The sequence below is a fragment of the Monomorium pharaonis genome, chromosome 6 (assembly GCF_013373865.1).
Source record: "Monomorium pharaonis isolate MP-MQ-018 chromosome 6, ASM1337386v2, whole genome shotgun sequence".
Lineage (NCBI taxonomy): Eukaryota > Metazoa > Arthropoda > Insecta > Hymenoptera > Formicidae > Monomorium > Monomorium pharaonis.
This window is the reverse complement of record NC_050472.1, coordinates 18,422,063-18,441,031: the sequence shown is the minus strand read 5'-3', so window position 1 is coordinate 18,441,031 and position 18,969 is coordinate 18,422,063. Positions and strand designations below refer to the sequence as shown.

The 18,969-nt window shown below is 30.7% G+C and overlaps 2 protein-coding genes across 6 annotated transcripts in view; both read right to left on the bottom strand.

Moving 5' to 3' along the window:
* Positions 1-18,969, bottom strand: part of LOC105831572 (membralin) — a 361,211-nt gene that overhangs the window by 206,569 nt on the left and 135,673 nt on the right. For all 4 annotated transcript variants that reach the window (XM_036288173.1, XM_036288174.1, XM_036288172.1 and 1 more), the window contains one exon: positions 14,746-14,803. In XM_036288173.1, the coding sequence (XP_036144066.1) occupies positions 14,746-14,803 (58 nt within the window). The remainder of the gene's footprint in view (positions 1-14,745; positions 14,804-18,969) is intronic.
* LOC118645994 lies at positions 3,000-5,650 on the bottom strand. Of its 2 annotated transcripts, none has more exons than XR_004963627.1 (2): positions 3,905-5,647; positions 3,000-3,693 (listed from the first exon to the last, which is right to left on the bottom strand). XR_004963627.1 is itself a non-coding variant. In XM_036288176.1 (2 exons), the coding sequence occupies exons 1-2, from the start codon at positions 3,912-3,914 to the stop codon at positions 3,146-3,148; spliced, it is 558 nt and encodes a 185-aa protein (XP_036144069.1). In that variant the 5' UTR covers positions 3,915-5,650; the 3' UTR covers positions 3,000-3,145. The 2 variants fall into 2 exon arrangements, 1 of the variants encoding a protein (XP_036144069.1); XM_036288176.1 differs by having other exon boundaries at positions 3,905-5,650.

Genomic DNA, 18,969 nt, shown 5'->3' with positions numbered 1-18,969 from the left:
CAAGAAATAAAGGAGATAATATTGAACTGGCAAGTAAGTTTTAATACAAATAAATTACAAAGTCATTTTCTTACAATCTAACTTACATACTAAAATAATACATATAACACACGCACTGGAGAGAGAGAGAGAGAGAGAGAGAGAGAGGGGGGGGGGGAGGGAGAGAGAAGAGAGATGAGTAGCTGTAGAGAGAGAGGCAGAGAGGGGGGGAGAGGGGGGGGGGGGAGAGAGGAGAGGAGAGACGACAGAGAGAGAGAGAGAGAATGAGTGAGGAATCTCTCTTCTCGGCGAGGATCTCTCTCTTCTCTCTCTCCTCTCTCTCTCTCTCTCTAGCACTCTCCCGTCTCTCTCTCGCGAAGAGGAAAAGAAGTTCGGTGGCGTGGGGGGGAGAGATTGTAACGTACGCACGCATAAGAGACAGATATTAACCGCTTCCTTAAACATAAATCGTTTCCTTATATATAAACTAAGTTATATACTAACACACACACACACACACACACACACACACACACACACACAATCAGATGCACATACAAAAGAAAAAAAAAGAACTGGCAAATTATTCGATTTAGCAGTGCCAAGTTTTTGTAGTAAAATATTTATTTATATTAAAGTATTTACTTGTAATATTTATAATTTATTTGCATTAAAACTTACTTGTCAGCTCAATATTATCTTCTTTATTTCTTGCCAATATGCTTCCTGACAATTGTGGTTTGCAGGCGCACAGCAGCTTTATATCGACGCACAGCAGCCAATAATTTAATACAAAAGGCTAATATTTATAGTTTCATCTTATATTTAAGAATCTTCTTAAGTTTATCGTTAAAATACTTCGTAATTAACGAAATTGTATCTAAATACAAACTTAAAACAATCCAACTTAAAACAATCAAATCAATACTCTCATTTTATATATAGTAAGGGAAGTGCGCCGGTTGTGGGCACCGTTTTGTTTTTAGCTCATAACTTTTGACTAAATACATATTATGCAGACATATGTGTACCAGTGGAAAGCTAGAGGCCTTAGCTAACTGTCAGTGAAGGAACTAAATTGATTTCTTTAACTAGAAAAATTTTATCAAAAATTTAGTAAAGTGACAATTTTTGGACAAAAGAATTTGTACCCGGTTGTGGGCACCCTTGAAAAATCCGCTAAAAATGGAAAAATATGAAAAAAAAACCACCACAAATAAAGGGAAAATAAAAATTTATTTATTTTAGAAGCCTTCACTGGCAAAAAGAACAAAAAAAGATGACACGTTTTCACCTTACGCATCGCCTTCTTCATCTTCAAAATCAGAAGCACAATGCTTGCATGTGAAGTAGCTGGCACGCATATCAGCGCACTTTAAATGCACCGGACGACTGCATTCATTGCATTTAATGGAGTTTGCGGCGGTCAATTTCCGTGGCAGTAGGTCCAGACAGATGAGACAGAAGTTCACATCATCGTCAGATGGTGGAGACTCCTTTGTCTTGATGCGCTTAGCCGATGGTCTAGATAGTGTTGCCTTGGTGCCCTTAGTTGATGGTTTATTGTCCGCTAAGCAACACTTAATGGCTTGCAACAGCGCATTAAAATCCATTTTTTTTATCAAATGATTTTTCCGGGGTTGACGTGGCTAAAAATGCGTAAAATGCATAAAAACAGTGATAAAATACGTTACGTCAACATAAAAAACGATATTACGCAGTTTCTCAACCAAACACACGCATTAAATGAAAAAAAACAAGGGTGCCCACAACCGGTTACACGAAGGTGCTCATAACCGGAAATGGCAGCTATTTTTCCAAAACACTAACAAATTATGTGGTGCAAAAATTTTTGTTGAATACGAAATAAAATCACAAAATACAATAATAACACTACAAACACAATGAAACACTTACCTTTTTGAAAGAATTCACACCGATTTATCGCACTTCGAAAAGAGTAGAAAATCACTTTTCTATTTATTTATTGCAAATAATTTTTATTATTCTCACAACTACTACGCAAATGCATGTATTCGTTTCGGTATCAACACGAAAACTGCGTACCGTCAACATACACGTTTTTCAGTACCCAGATCAGTAGCGTATGCTTGCTGTCCAAATTTACGTAGGGGTGCCCACAACTAGAGCGTGCCCACAACCGGCGCACTTCCCTTATAAATCTAAAAAATTGTTTTGTATTATAAAAACTAGCTAAAGAATAGTAATAATGTTTTAGTTTCTATAAAAATATTTGTTCTTATAATTGGCGCAAAATATTTAGATATTACTATTTTTGTAAAGAAGTTAATTTGTGTGTGAGTATAAACTTTAAAAATTTCAGAAATATATATTACTTACAAGGGAAGTATCACAAGTGTCCGACGCCAATTTGATTTTCCTTGAAATATGTTGTCAAACACACAAATCTAAGAGACACGTATTTTTTTTTATGAGCGGAGTTTCATGTTTAGAGGGTGAAACACCCCTTTGAAAAAAAAACAATTTTATTCTTTCGGAGCGAATATTATCGGAAGTATAAAAGATAGAAAAAAATTTTTTAAATAAAAGTTGTACGGTTTCAAGAGTACTTTAAATTTGTAAAGAAAAAATTTTTTTTTAATTTTTTTGTTTAACAAAACACCCCCCACCATTATTTTTTTTAAATTAAAAAAAAATTTTTTTACTATATTAAAAGATTTTTTTTTTCTAAATTCAACCATGTATATTAAAGTTATGTTACGAAATATCATTTTTGAGAATTAATTATAAAGATTTCCGTATATAAGCTATCCGTGCTCATGTACGCAAATAATTATCGTCTAAACAAGATTATACACAATTTTGATAAGATATATAATAGAAATCTATATAATTGATTCTAGCATCACAAATTATAAATTATAAATAATATTAAGAATTCTAATGGTTTTTATTACTTTTCTTTAAAATTAGTAAATTTTTTTATTTTACTAATTTCTGTACATTATTTCTTTATATCTTGTGATTATTTTCTTAAAGCTATTTTTGGTCTTATGCTTTTATATTTTGTTTATTTACATAATAAAATTGTGATTTACATCATCACAATCATTTCTAAATATGTATTAATAAAATAGTTTTTAAATATTTATACAATAAATTTATACATTTTGTATTGTATCATTTACTCATTATACTCATTGCAATAATGATACTCAACGAAGAAATGTTTTAAACATAATGATTTTTTGCACCATGAACATTTTACTATAGCTACATTATTGCAACCTTCGACATCACATGTTGTTGAAGTATCATCCAAACTAAATTCTACTGGATTTTTAAATTCCTGTAGTCTTTCGTTCGTATAACCACTTTTAAACCACGAATATTTAAATAAGTTACGATATCGCGGGGATGACAATTGATTATGTATCAAAGATTGCAATTTTATTATATTATTTCGTTCATGCAAATTTATATCACATTCCAATAATAAAACTATATCTGAAAATCTTTTAGCAAAATTTTTCCAAATTCTAAATCCGTAAACATCTAATGGTTGTATTTTTCCTGTAGTACCTTTCGGTATAATCATGGTAGTAATATGTTTATCTAGAGGTGTTAAATCCGAAATGATATTGGGACAATGTCCGGTCCATGAATCGATAAGAAGAACGCTATTAGAACCAATGTTTGAAAAATAAGCTTCTAACCACATTTTAAAATGATCTGTAACAAATATAAATTAATTTAATAACTTTCTTATGATTGTTATTAGATTGTTAAATTAAATATAAAATTTTATAAAGATAATAATTGATTATGTATCAGAGATTAATTTTATTATATAATTTTATGTAATTGTTTATCCAAATTTATATATTTTTTTAATTATCAATATTTAAAAATCTAAAACCTTATAAAAGGAAATTTATATTACCTGATGTCATTTTACCAGATTTCGATGCTTTTACAATAACATTTGTTAGTTTAAATAAAGTTTCTTGTACTCTCGGTCTTGTATTCGCCGTTAGCTTCTTTCAAAACAATAAATAAAGGTGACAGCAAATTACCATTACATGATATTATTGGTTGTATCGTGTATGAATGGGTTGTTGATGACACAGATTGTACGATACGCCCTACTTTTTTTATTCCTTTAGGAGACAATGATCTTCCAAAATGTATTTCTAATTAAAAACCACTTTGATCAGAATTATAAACATTTTCTGCTCCAAACTGTTCAATAAGTGGTTTCACTGTTTTTAAAAAATTATTTGCTGAGTTTTGTAAATCAATAGAATCTTCCACTGTTCTTTTAGTTACATATTTCGTAACTTTTCTTGAAACAATTCGATGGGATTTTTTGAATCTTGATATCCAGCTGTGAGATGCTTTAAATATAGGAATTACATTTCCTATTTCTTCTTGAGCTTGTAAAGCCCATCTTTTTAAACCGATATCATGAACCATAAATCCTGATTCAATAGCTGCAGTAAATTTATCATGTGTAAATTTGGAGATATAAGATAATTTTTCCAAACGATTTCCAGTTGATTGTAGTTGTTCTTCCCATCGTCTTAACTGACGTTTAGATGAAACTCTTTTAAATTTACTTTGTACTGATTTTAGAGAACGATGCCTTTTTTTGTGGTTAATTTCTTTATTATCGTCTAAATTCCGCCAATATTCAACAGCTCGTCTTTTATAAGTACTGTCAAAATTTACTTCACTGTTTGAACACTGTAGATGAGAATTTAAATTATCTTCACTCCATGCTTCTTCGTCATCTTCAATTATTTCGAAACTGTGTAATTTATAAGGTTCTTGATAATCGAGGTAGGTTTCTTCCATCACTTCCAATCCATTATAGTGAAAAATGCTATCTAGCAATAATTTTTGTATGTCTTCTTTTAATTGTATTTCTGCTTCAGTTACTGGCGTTTTTGTTAGATATATTGAACTTATAGATGCCAATAAAAGTCTAACAACATTAAGCGGATTGAGAATCATTTGTAAAGATGTTAAACTTTGCTTTGTATTATAATTTAAAATCAATTTAACAAATTGCACACATATGATTATTACAAAACGATTGCACTGATTGAACGTAAGACTGCTACATGACTATATTTATACTGTCAATTTATACTTATCTTGAGTGTACACGTTAGCCTAATAAGAGATAAAGATTAATTATATTTGATGAAAACATTTTAATTGAAACATGTAATTCATCACGTTCTTGATATGAGGGATACGTGACTTTTAGTTTATTATATATATATAGCAATAATTTTTGTACGTTTTCTTTTATATATATAATGAACTAAAAGTCACGTATCCCTCATATCAAGAACGTGATGAATTAAATGTTTTCAATTAATATGTTTTCAATTTAATTAATTTTTATCTCTTATTAGACTTACATGTATATTCAAGATAAGTATAAATCACGTGTTTTCAATTAAAATGTATGTGCAATTTGTTAAATTGTTTTTAAATTATAATACAAAGCGCATATGAGCACGGATAGCTTATATACGGAAATCTTTATAATTAATTCTCAAAAAAGATATTTCGTAACATAACTGTAATATACATGGTTGAATTTAGAAAAAAGAAATCCTTTAATATAGCAAAAAAATTTTTTTTAAATTTAAAAAAAATAATGGTGGGGGGTGTTTTGTTAAACAAAAAAATTAAAAAAATTTTTTTTTCTTTACAAATTTAAAATACTCTTGAAACCGTACAACTTTTATTTTAAAAATTTTTTTCTATCTTTTATACTTCCGATGATATTCACTCCGAAAGAAAAAAATTGTTTTTTTTCAAAGGGGTGTTTCACCCTCTAAACATGAAACTCCGCTCATAAAAAAAAATACGTGTCTCTTAGATTTGTGTGTTTGACAACATATTTCAAGGAAAATCAAATTGGCGTCGGACACTTGTGATACTTTCCTTGTTAGTTTAAATTAGCACACTTAGTATATAATACTTAGGTTGAACCATCCAAAAGTATATACCACTTAGGTTGAATTTGATTAAAAGTTTTATCTTGAATTTATTTTTTTCTTATATTACTTAGATTAAACCATCCAATAATTTTTTTGCTTAAAAGAAAAACCAAATACTTGGCGCCTTTTTTTTTACCTTTTTTAAAAGGTAATTTTGTTGGGATATACCATAACCACGCGTTTAACTGGAATAATGCAACAATATTAGATAAGGAAAAAAATTATCATAAAAGATTGATATCTGAAATGATACATATTAGAGAACAAAAAAAACGGAATCAATGATCATGAAAGATACAGAACTTTTAGATAAAATATATTTCAATATTCTCGAAACCCTAAACAAAAAATAATAAAATAACAGCAGTTTATAGACACTTGTTTTTGTTTGGTTGTCTGTCCTGTGAAGTTGTGCAAAAGAGATTGCGTTATAATATATAGAAATAGCGTTAAACAGAAATTATATATTAGTCGTTGTTTGTACTTGACATAAGTAACACGCACATCAGTATATTAAGAAGTACTTAAAATTCAAAGAAGGCCCTATGGCGAACCATAAAACTGACTCATTCCGTCTAACCATTAATTACATATAAGTTAGTTTATAGTAAATATCTCTAATACCATTAATTGATATTAATTAAGTATGACATTCCGTATTGCGTTTCGTACCATTGATACAAGACACAAAATAATCAATATCTTACACAATATAAAAAGTGAAAGTTAAATAGCACGCGTTCTCGCATGACAACCATGAATAGTCCCCAACATTGCTCCGAAACTTATTGACGATCGATGAAAAATCTCAAGAACCGGACACTGTTATAACTAAAGTAGGAAAATGTATCAATGTATAATATTTTATCTCAAGACAAAACCATTAACTTGACACACGTCAGGAGAAGGAAAAAAAAATAGCTTTAATTTGACATGTTATCTACTATATTACATTTATATTCAATTGGTAACTTTAAAACATGTAAAACTTTCACCATTGTTTTCTCGCGCTGAAGAAAGACAAGTTAGTCCGAAACTGTTCGCAGTATATTCATATTATTCTCAATAAATTAGAGCGTTCATAAAATGAGAATAAATTATTATAATATTATCAAAATTCCTCTCAATCATTGCTTGTTTTTAACCGAATTGTTAAATGTTTATATATTTGTATCATTTACTCATTGCAATAATGATACTCAACAAAAAAATGTTTTAAACATAATAACTTTTTACACCACAAACATTTTACTATAACTACATTATTGCAACCTTTGATATGTCATGTTGTTGAAGTTTTATCAAAACTAAATTCTATTGAATTTTCAAATTTCTATGGTCTTCGGTTCGTATAACCACTTTTAAACCACAAATATTTAAATAAATTATAATATAGCAAAAATGACAATTGATTATGTAATGATTGCAATTATTATATTATTTCGTTCATGCAAAGGAAAATGTTAAAAAAGTCCGATTTTTGGCCCCTTTCCGGAACCTTTGATAATAGCAAAAAGTTGTTATTTGGCAAAGTCTGGCAAAAACTTGTTATTAAATAGCGGATTTAAAAAGTTGCCTGAATTTTCGTGATAATAAACACTATAATTATTATACAACCATATATTTTTATCAAGATAGGTAATCATGTTTAGTAATGTTTCCTGTTTCGACAGACCAAATCGAAGCAAGTCTTGCCTTAGTTATTTAGATAGTGCCAAACTATTTCTTGACTGGCTAGATCTTTTCACATCTTACCTTTAGTGACTGGATTGTGATGATTCTTGCATTGACACACAGAAACATGTCAATCTTTGCTATGACTGACCCAATTGAGACAGATCTTGCCTTGACTGGCTGAATCTCTTCACATCTTGTCTTTAGTGGTTGGATTGTGATAATTCTTGCTTTCATAGACAGACCTTGACTAGTTGGATCTCTTCACATCTTCTTGAAAATCTAACTTTAGCGACCTCAAATACCCCCAAATACGAAAACTCATGACTTTAAAAAGTCATTTGAAGTAGTCCTTTAAAATGGGACACCAGAACGATATGAACACCATTTTGTATATACCGTCTTTACATTCTAACATTCAAATACCTATGGTTAGTAGCTATTCAATATAAAATATTATGGAAAACCTTTCCAAAACATCGAATTTATAAAAATTGTAAGCACGCTATGTGATTATCCAACTTTCGAAAAAAGTCCGATAAAACCCTAAAAATTTTTATTTTCCCTGTATTTTTAGGATGTGAGGCTGTTTTTTTCTTTTCAAGTGGAACCCAAACAACTTTTTGCTATTACCAAAGGTTTCGGAAGGAGGCCAAACTCGGACTTTTTTAACATCTCCCTTTATAGTCTAGTAGAATTAGACTTTTTGGGGGAAAAAATTGGTAACTTAAGTTTAACTGTGCGTAAAGCACAATTAATATGCGTAGATTAAGATAAGTACGTTTGCAACTCACAAAAAGCTGGGGGTTATTACAAAATTACGGGTTGAAGTGAGGAAAAAGTAGTTTTTTGCTTGCGCCTCGTAAACTAAAAGCAGAATCGAAAAAAATTTCAAATAAAAGTTGTAGGTAGGCATTAAGTAGAGCTACAATAATCAATTTTGTTCATTAAGATAGGTCGATTAGTTTGGTTGTAAAGTAGAAAAAAAACATGAAAATGGCCATTTCTTAAATTGTTAATAACTTTTTTAAGAATTAACTCAAGCATTTGAAATTGTAAGAAAATATAGCTTTTATGACGATAAAAAAGTGTACCAAATTTCATCAAAAAATATTAACAACTTTTCGAGTAATGTCTATTGTCTATCCAAAACGCGCTCCACTAAAATTTCTACATTTTTGAGACCATGCACAAACCCGAACCTAAGTTTTTTCTTCTTTTAAAAACTTGCAGTATCATATACCGATATTGTGAAATGTGTGCAATGCAATTAAGTGCCTCAAATAAAGGTGTAAAAAATAAGCCTAATTAAATAACTTGTAAAATATTAACGCTATCAAAATGCATTTGAAAGATGCGATTTTTCTTTAAATTTAAAAAAAGAACATTGTCCTAGGTTGCTCAGAAGCTGAGATAATTTTTTTTCTTTAAAAAATCACTGTTGCTACACTTATGAATATTAAGAGCTGAAATTTTGACGTCTTATTAAATAGTTAAAGTAACTCTTCCCAAAAGTTCGAAGCAATTCATGAAGATTAATCACTGTAGACGTATTAACAAAAGCAGTATCACTCGAGAGCGATGGCTGGCGGCGCGCGCGCGCGCGCGCGCACATCGTCTGCTAGCGCGTGGCTAGGCGAGCGCGTACAAAATTGATCTGATATAAGAAAATTGTTTAGTTTATTAATCTTGTCTCGTTGAGATAACCCAGTTAAAAAAAAAATCGTCTTTCTAGGACACATAGTTCCCGAGATATTGACGACTGAAGTAATTTGAACGCGCCAGATCAATTTTGTACGCGCTCGCCTGGCCACGCGCTAACTAACGCGCGCGCCTCTCGAGTGATACTGCTTTTGTTAACAAGTTTACAATGGTTAATCTTCATGAATCGCTTCAAACTTTTGGGAAAGGTTACTTTAATTATTTAATAAGACGTCAAAATTTCAGCTCTTAATATTCATAAGTGTAGCAACAGTGATTTTTCAAAGAAAAAAAATTATCTCGGCTTCTGAGCAATCTAGGACAATGTTCTTTTTTTAAATTTAAAAAAAATCACACCTTTCAAATGCATTTTACCTCATTTTGATAGCGTTAATATTTTAAAAATTATTTAATTGTTCATTAGACTTATCTTTTACACGTTTATTTGAGGCACTTAATTGCATTGCACACATTTCGCAATACCGGTATATAATACTGCAAGAGGCCTTCATTTGCGCACAATACAATTGGACACGTTGCAATTGCCCACCGTGCTATTAGACACAAAACATTGCACACCGTTCAATTACGCACAGTTCGTTTAGACACTGTTCGATTGGACACAGTTCAATTGGACACCGTTCGATTGCACACAGTTCAATTGCGCATCGTTCGATTGCACACCGTTCAATTGCGCACCGTTCAGTTGCGCACCGTTCGATTGCGCACCGTTCAGTTGCGCACCGTTTAGTTGCGCACCGTTCAGTTGCGCACCGTTCAATTGCACACCGTTCAATTGCACACCATTTAAGTCGCAAATCCATGTGATGCAGTAAATGCTTTACATACGCACACACGCACACACATACACACACACACACACACACAGCGGGGTGCAAGGGGGGGGCCTTCGGCCTCCCTTTCCCGCACCCACCCCGTCCAAGTCGCTAACCTATGTACACATTGCAAACGCAATCATAATAACGTATGAATATTTAATATGCGTTTGATTGAACGGTGTGCAATTGAACGGTGTGCTATTGAACAGTGTATAATTGAACAGTGTGCCACTGAACGGTGCGCAATTAAACAGTGTGCAACTGAACGGTGCGCAATCGGACGATGCGCAATCGAACGGTGCGCAATCGAACGGTGTCTAATCAAACGGTGTCCAATCGAACGGCGCGCAATTGAACGGTGCGCAATGTTTCGTGTCTAATAGCACGGTGGGCAATTGCAACGTGTCTAATAGCACGGTGGGCAATTGCACCCAATTGTACGGTGCACTATTAAACCTCTCCCTGATACTGCAACTTTTCAAAAAAGAGAAGAAACTTTGGGTTTGTGCAGAGTCTCAAAAATATAGAAGTTAAATTTTAATGGAGCGCGTTTTAAATAAACAATAGACATTACTCGAAAAATTGTTAATATTTTTTGATGAAATTTGGTACCATGATTTTTTATCATCATAAAAGCTATATTTTCTTACAAATTCAAATGCTTGAGTTAATTTTTAAGAAAGCTATTAACAATTTAAGAAATGGCCATTTTTTCTACTTTACAACCAAATTAATCGACTGATCTTAATGAACCAAATTTATTATTACAGCTCTACTTAATACAACTTTTATTTGAAACTTTTTTCGATTCTGCTTTTAGTTTACGAGGCGCAAGCAAAAAACTACTTTTTCCTCACTTCAACCCGTAATTTTGCAATAACCCCCAGCTTTTTGCGAGTAGCAAACATACCTATCTTAATCTACGCATATTAATTGTGCTTTACGCACGGTCAAATCTGAGTTACCAATTTTTTCCCAAAATGGCACTTTTTGAAGCTAATTCTACTAAACTATTATATTACATTCCAATAATAGAACTATGCTATAATCAATTATACCGATTTCTATTATATATCTTATTGTTCAAACGATAAATATTTGCGCATATGAGCACGGATAGCATACAGAAACATTTATAATTAATTCTCGAATATAATATTTTGTAACATAACTTTAATATAGATAACTTAATGTAAAAAAAACTGTTTAATTTGGCAAAAAATTTTTTTATTTGAAAAAATTAAAAGAGATTTTGTTACACAAAAAAATGTTCAAATTTTATTTCTTTACAACTTCAAAAAAAGTACTCTTAAAACTGTACAACTTTTATTTAAAAAAATGTTTTCTACTTCCAACAAGATTCGCTCTCCAATAAAGAAAAATCTTTTTTTTTAAAGGTGCTTTACTCTCTAAACATAAAATTTCGCAAATAAAAAATGTGTCTCTTTCTGTGTTTAACAACATATTTCAAGGAGAATCACAAATCGGCGCCAGGCATTTGTGATCCTTCCATTTGTAAGAAAATATAGTTTAATTACTTTAAAAAAACGCTTCAGTTTTCACACGTTTTACTTTATAATGACTTGTTAACATCTTATGCACGAAAGCAAGTCCTTGACCGGTTTTTTAAGTTTCTTAATCTATTATATTTTACTTACAATTAGCTATTTATTAATTTTATTATATTTCTTATTTAGTTATTTATATATTTATTCATTTATTCCACGCAGTGTATAATCTGTGACTTTGCGGCCACAAATTCATTAACCGCAATGTTTCTTAACAATTTTTGTATGTCAATTCTGTACTTGAGAAGGACTTAAGGGGACCTAAAGTTGTCTTTATCGACATTCTATCCAACCATTTAGTTTCGAATTGAATTTATCAAGAATTGAAAATCCTTTTACACCCTTAAAGTACGTACACAAATAAACCCGAGGACGATTAGATCAAGACCAAAAGTGCAAAATTTTTTCAAGTTTAAGTGTTCATAAAAATATTTGCTTCAAAATACAATATACAAGTTATGTAGCTTATATACGTACAAATAAATGATACATCGCAGTTCGGAATAGATTGAGGAATAAGACTATATTCATCAAATTACGATTACAAGCCGTAAAAAAAAGTTATTTATTGGATCAAATTTTGTTCATTTAAGCGCTTTCACTACTGAATTTTCAGTGAAAAATACAACAAAGTAGGCACCCGGGTACCCAGGTATGCACATAAGGATTAAGTAATCACATATTAATCTGTAAAATATAATACAAAGCATAAGTCAAATCAGTTTGATCGATGAATTTTTGAGATATTGTTTTCAAAAGACAAAAGATCCTTATCTACAAACATGCTTTTTGTTTTTTTTTCTTTTTACTTTCCTGCCTCTTTATATGTTTTATCCGAATTGACGAGATAGAAAGAAAAACAAACTCCAAAAAAGACAACAGACATGTGACAATAAACACGATTTGTTGATAAAATAGTGCAAACAGACAAAAGTGTGATAAACAAAAAGAAACAAAAAACAAAAAAAATTAAAATTTAGTGTTACAATGTTTTATTAAATTAACATATGCATAATAATGTTAATTTCATGTTTAAGGAGTTAGGCCACTGTAGAATTTTCAAAAATTTTTTGCCAATTTACAATGTTCTTTTGTTTTCTGTTTCTCACTTTTCGTTTATCACCCTAAAGTTTAGGGTATAAAAAATAGTATGCAAATGGTCCCAAAACAAAAAAAATTTTTAATGGTGTTTATGAGGCCGTATTGCCGAGCGCCTCGAAGCGCGCTCGAGCAATCTCGAATAATCTCTCACTGAACAGGACAAAACAGAATCAGAGAGACTTTAAATCATTAAGGAAAGAAAAAGAGGACAAAAATGTTAATCCAGAATAACAACTATATGGTGCTGGAATAGCAGATTAGTGATAAAATTAAAATTTTATTTTATTTAAAAAATATCGTTACTTAAAACTTTAAACGCGTTTTTCTTGAAACTGCATTTTTCAAGTCAGGCGAAACGATAACTCGGTAAAATCTTTACCGATTCACTTGAAATTTTTACTATAGCTTCAAAATAGAATTTTTCACAAAAGTTTATACGAATTTTTAATTTTATTCTAAAATTTTTTTGTTGTGAACAAGTTTCGTAATTTTTTCCTAAAAATGACATTTTTTCATATGTACGGCATTTCCGCAAGAAAACGGGAAAAAAATTTTCGTGTGTACTTCTATAGAAAACAATGTTTAAATTTAAAAAATTTGTAGTTTTTTGTTCTAATTCAACAGTTCTAAAAGAAACCCTTTCGCCTGTGAGATGCTTCCAAAAAATAATAACTATGCTATTTGACACCTATTATCAACATTTTTTATTTAAAAAAAAAAATTATTTCGTATACTTAAAAATATGAGCAATCAAGTGGTTAACTTAAATTTTCTTTCTTGCATTACTTATCTTCGTAAATAATTTAAAATTAGGGTGTTTTTTCGTGCGCTACAGTGGCCTAAAACCGTGCAAATTTCAAGTAGATAAACTAATTAATAAAATAAAAATTGTTTCCTTAGCTAAAAAAAAAATAAATCTCGTTTCATCAAATATACTAACTAAAAAATTAACAATGTAATTTATAATCTTGTGTATTGCTCATTAATTATAATAAAACTTCCAATAAATTGTTATCGCTTTAATCAATTCTTTTTTGCTATTAAAAATATGTAAACGCATAGACGTAGATATATACACTCAATCAAAAAAAAAGCGGTACACCTAAAATTTGTCAAAAAATCACTAAACTTCCAATGACGATAACTACGCGAGTAATAAAGATAAAAAGGTTTCTAAAAAAAGAAATTAAAGCTTCAAATGTCTACTTTAAGAATTGATTTAGTAAAATTTTGCATTATAATTTTTTTCAAAATGGCGTATGACAAAGCGAGAGCATGCAAAATTGAAAAATATTGGTCCGAGTTTGCGACAATCCATGGCGTGAGGCAAGTATCGCAACTCAATGGGATAAAAAGCACGTGAGTACAGAGTTTTCCCTTCAAAATGCTTTTTTACTCATCTCGATACGATGATTTTTCGCTGAGATATGCGCATTTGAATAAAAAGGCAGTTTTTTAATTTAAATGCGCATATCTCAGCGAAAAATTATCGTATCGAGATGAGTAAAAAAGCATTTTGAAGGGAAAACTCTGTACTATCGCTTGCTTTTTATCCCATTAAGTTGCGATACTTACCTCACGCCATGGATCGTCGCAAACTCGAATCAATATTTTTCAATTTCGCATGCTCTCGCTTTGTCATACGCCACTTTGAAAAAAATTATTACGCAAAATTTTACTATATCAATTCTTAAAGTAGACATTTGAAGCTTTAATTTCTTTTTTAGAAACCTTTCTATCTTTATTACTCGCGTAGTTATCGTCATTGGAAGTTAATGATTTTTTGACAAATTTTAGGTGTACCGCTTTTTTTTCGAGTGAGTGTATGTTCTCTTTTTTTTTACAAGAATAATCAAAAATGCTAAGATTTTTATTACTTACCAATAAAAACGAAGATTTGATGATGCGAGTAACGCAATAGCATCGAGATTGACACCGTCTAAAACAACAAAGAAAAATTTTGTATCAAATATTTCTAAAAATAAAATTACGTCGCAATTTGTACAAACACGATCGCTATTGATAAAAAAATCAATCGGTATTATGAATTACAGAATATCCTAAAATTTTGTAATCCCGAGTAACTTTGACAAAGTTACGGCGTCAATTGCGAACTGGTCGCTCGTAGTCGGTTAGCGGGTTGAGCGAATGTTGAAATTGAATTGCGATCGGTTCAGATTGAACCAGCACCTGACACCCTCGAAGATAATCCGTTATTTGCAACAAGCAGCCTTAGTTGACGGGGTCGTTCGATTTCACCTTGTACGAATGCGCAGATGTTATTAAAAGAAAAAAAGGAATAACAAAAGAAGGAGGGAGAAACAAAGAGAGGGAAGGAGGAAGGGAAGGATGGAGAGAAAGAAACAGAGAGGGAAGGAGGAAGCAAAGGAGGGAGAGAAAGAAACAAAGAACAAGCGAGAGAAGAGAAAGAGAGCGAGGAGGGGGGGAAAAGAGAGAGAGAGAGAGAGAGAGAGAGAGAGAGAGAGAGAGAGAGAGAGAGAGAGAGAGAGAGAGAGAGAGCTAATAAAGACCTATTTCTGATTAAATTCTTCTCCGAAAGAACGATATTAATGTAGCAGCTTGACAATTATTTTCCCGCTCAAACAAAATATCATATTATTAATACACAGTAAATAATGCAGTGAAAAATTTATTATTTGCAAATCTTTCAAACTAAAAATGTAATTCAGAATAAACAATTCTATCTCTCTATTTTTTCGTTATTCAATTTAATATAAACGGGAGATTTCTCTTATGTATTATTTTCACAGTTTATTAAATTAAGGATGTACTACATCTATTTTCTAAAGAATGAAAAGAATGATACAATGTTATATATCGCAATTGAAAGTAATAGAAAAAAATTGACCATAAATTTTCTACCTAAATTAAAAATATTTTAATAAAAAGATACTTTAATAAAAATATGTTAAAACATAACAAAAATCAGAATTTTTTATGTAAATACTTTAATGTTTATATAAGTATTCAAGATAATTTAAATAAAATTTCATTGCAATGCAAAAATTAGTATTGCAATAAAATTTTACATAAATAATTTTGAACATTTAAGAGGATGCTAAAGTGCCCGCTAAAAGCTTATACAAAAAAATCGAGATTCTTGCCACTATTTTTTTAATTTTAGTATTATAACAAAAATAATAACAAATAAAGTAAGTAAAGTGTAAAAATGTTATTTTAGAAATAAATATTATATACAATACATCTTTTTAAATACAACACTTTTATGTATGTATATTGTTATATACCTATGTGAAATAAAACAATTATAGATCGTCTCAGGCCATAAGCACAAAGGAATGTAGAATGGATTTCTCTTCACATAGAAAACATGAGGTCTATAATTATTCTGTTCTACATGGTTTTCAACTTTCCACGCGAAGCAAGATCCACCCCACATCTCCCTCTGTGCTTACGGCCTGAAACGAGATCTATAATTGTTTTATTCCACATAGGTTTTCGACTTAGTAGCTATATGTTACTATAATAATAAAGTTATTTAATAACAACTTTAAAATAAATTAAGTTACTAGATAAAGTAAATCATTTTTCCATTATTTTGTAACCAAGAAAAAAATAAAATTATAAAATTATTAATCTTTAAATCTTTAAATAACAAGCACACAAAAAAAATAATTGGTCTAGCGGACCAGACTGGTCAATCCTTATGTATTTTGACCCGTTGAATCCGAATTCAAAGTCAGAATTTCTAAATTAACTCATTTTTTCCTAACCTCGAAAAAAACACCTTGTAAAAGCAGTTTAGGTAACAAATGTATAATCCGGAGTGTGCAAGCTTGCGTAACTACATTATCCATTTCACAGAAACTCAGACTTGTCAAACGTATTGAATTTTCCCCGGGTAATGTGGTTACGCAAACTTGCACACTCCCGATTATACATTTGTGACCCAAACTGCTTTTACAAGGTGTTTTTTTTTTAGGTTAGGAAAAAATGAGCCAATTCAGCAATTCTGATCTTGGATTTGAATTCAGCGAGTCAAAATACATAAGGATTGACTAGTCTGGTTCGCCGGACCAATCACTTTTTTGTGTGCCTGTGTAATAAATGGTTAGTAAAGCTCTAATAATTCAAATAAAACGTTGAGGAAAAAATTTTCAATAAGAGTCAACACGGGATAAATATACAAAAATTTATTTAGGTTTTTATTCAATTATTTAATTTTATACGATTCGGATTAATTTTAGAAATAATACATATTAAAAAATAAGATCAAGGTCTTAATATGCAATGTGATACGGAGTTACTCAATTCGATATACGATAATCTTATTAGTTAAAACATAGTCTGGTGGCACTTCCCCCTTTTCCTTTTTTATCTTGTATGTAACACCGTTACAATATGTGAAAGCGTCATTCTGTTGTTTAACATTTACAAAATTATATAGTGTTATATTTTTAACTATAACTGACAGATCATTTTACTTTCCGTCTTCTCATGTAAGTTGTATCTTTTTACAACTTTTTAAACATTTTTTTAATAGTTGTTTAAAATAATTTTTACAAAGTTCTACGTTTTGTTGGATTACTTTTTATTCTTATTTGACTACGAAAAAACTCTTTTACACTTTTGACAACCGTTTTTACACCATTAAAGATAATGTAACTACAATCACAGATTTTTAAATTTTCATATTGTTGCACTGAAGAGGACTAGTCAAGTCTTGTGAGTCAAGACGTTTGCGTACTCGATGTACATAATTTTATTTCCGTATACATTGCAACGCGTTTAACATCAGTCTAAATAAATTTTCGCACACTTATATCAATTGCTGGCTCTCATTAGCAATTTTTTCCTCAATGTTTTATTATAAATCTTGTTTTGTATCTTAAGTATAAAAAATGTAAGATAAACGCTTTGCGTAGAAAATTGAAAATCCATTACATTTTTTGTTAATAAATTTTTAACGGATACTAACAATACCTCTTGCTAATACCTCTTGAAGGTCACTCAAAGTCGTAACATTGATAACATATATCAAGATTAAGGTAATCAAAAATATAATTCTGCTATACTAAATAATTACTAAAAAAACAAATTAATACGTTAAACTCAACAATTATAACATAGGTCTACAAAAAACTTCGTACATTTCTTATAAAAATAGTTTTCAGTTGTTTTGTCTAAAAATAAGGGAAAATGTTGTTCATGCTATGCTAATCAAAAGCTCCCATGGGCGCAACACTGTAAATAGTAGTTCCTAAGTTACAAAATTTAGAAGTCTTAAGTTTTAGGGATCAGTGAGATTACGAGTGTTACTGGCAGAAACACTACTGAATAATGAATGAAAAAATAACAATATAGCTATTTGTGAATAGAGACATACAGACATAATATATAATATATCAACATCAATACATATCGATATATATTAATATATAATCATGCAAACGTGTATAATTCTTCTTTTTTAATCCCTCTTGTTTATTGGTTCCCGTGTATGAGTTATAAACATGTATGTTCACATTTGCACACATGTTACATATACATACCCTATTCTGTAACTCGTTAAGAGGTGTCGGTATCGTTATACTGTCGTTGCACAGATATTTTATATGGTAAAAAAGCTGCACAACGATAGTATAATGATACCGACTCTTAACGAGTTACAGAATAGGCCTACAAGGGCTCTATTCTGTACCGGCTACCGACAACTATCGGTGTCGTTGTGCAGGCTTTTTGCCATATAAAATATCTGCGCAATGACAACGATAGTTGTCGGTAGGCAGTACAGAATAGATCCCCTGCATAGAAAGTTGACTGAAATCTGACGTTTAAAGTTGACGGGAAGTCAACTTTTAATCGGCGTTTCTTGGGACATTCGCCGACTTCAAGTTAACTTTAAGTTGACTTTCATCTTTAAAAAAGTCGACTTTACGTCAAGTCACAGTTACGGTGTAGTCGACTACAAATCGACATAAAATCGACTTTCTGCTCTTAGGGTACGCACATGCACACACTTATTTATATAGTATGTCATACATACATACTTGCGTACATGGATATATATGTATACACATACGAGCCACAACTGCCACATGTATGTGTACCTAAACGGTCATA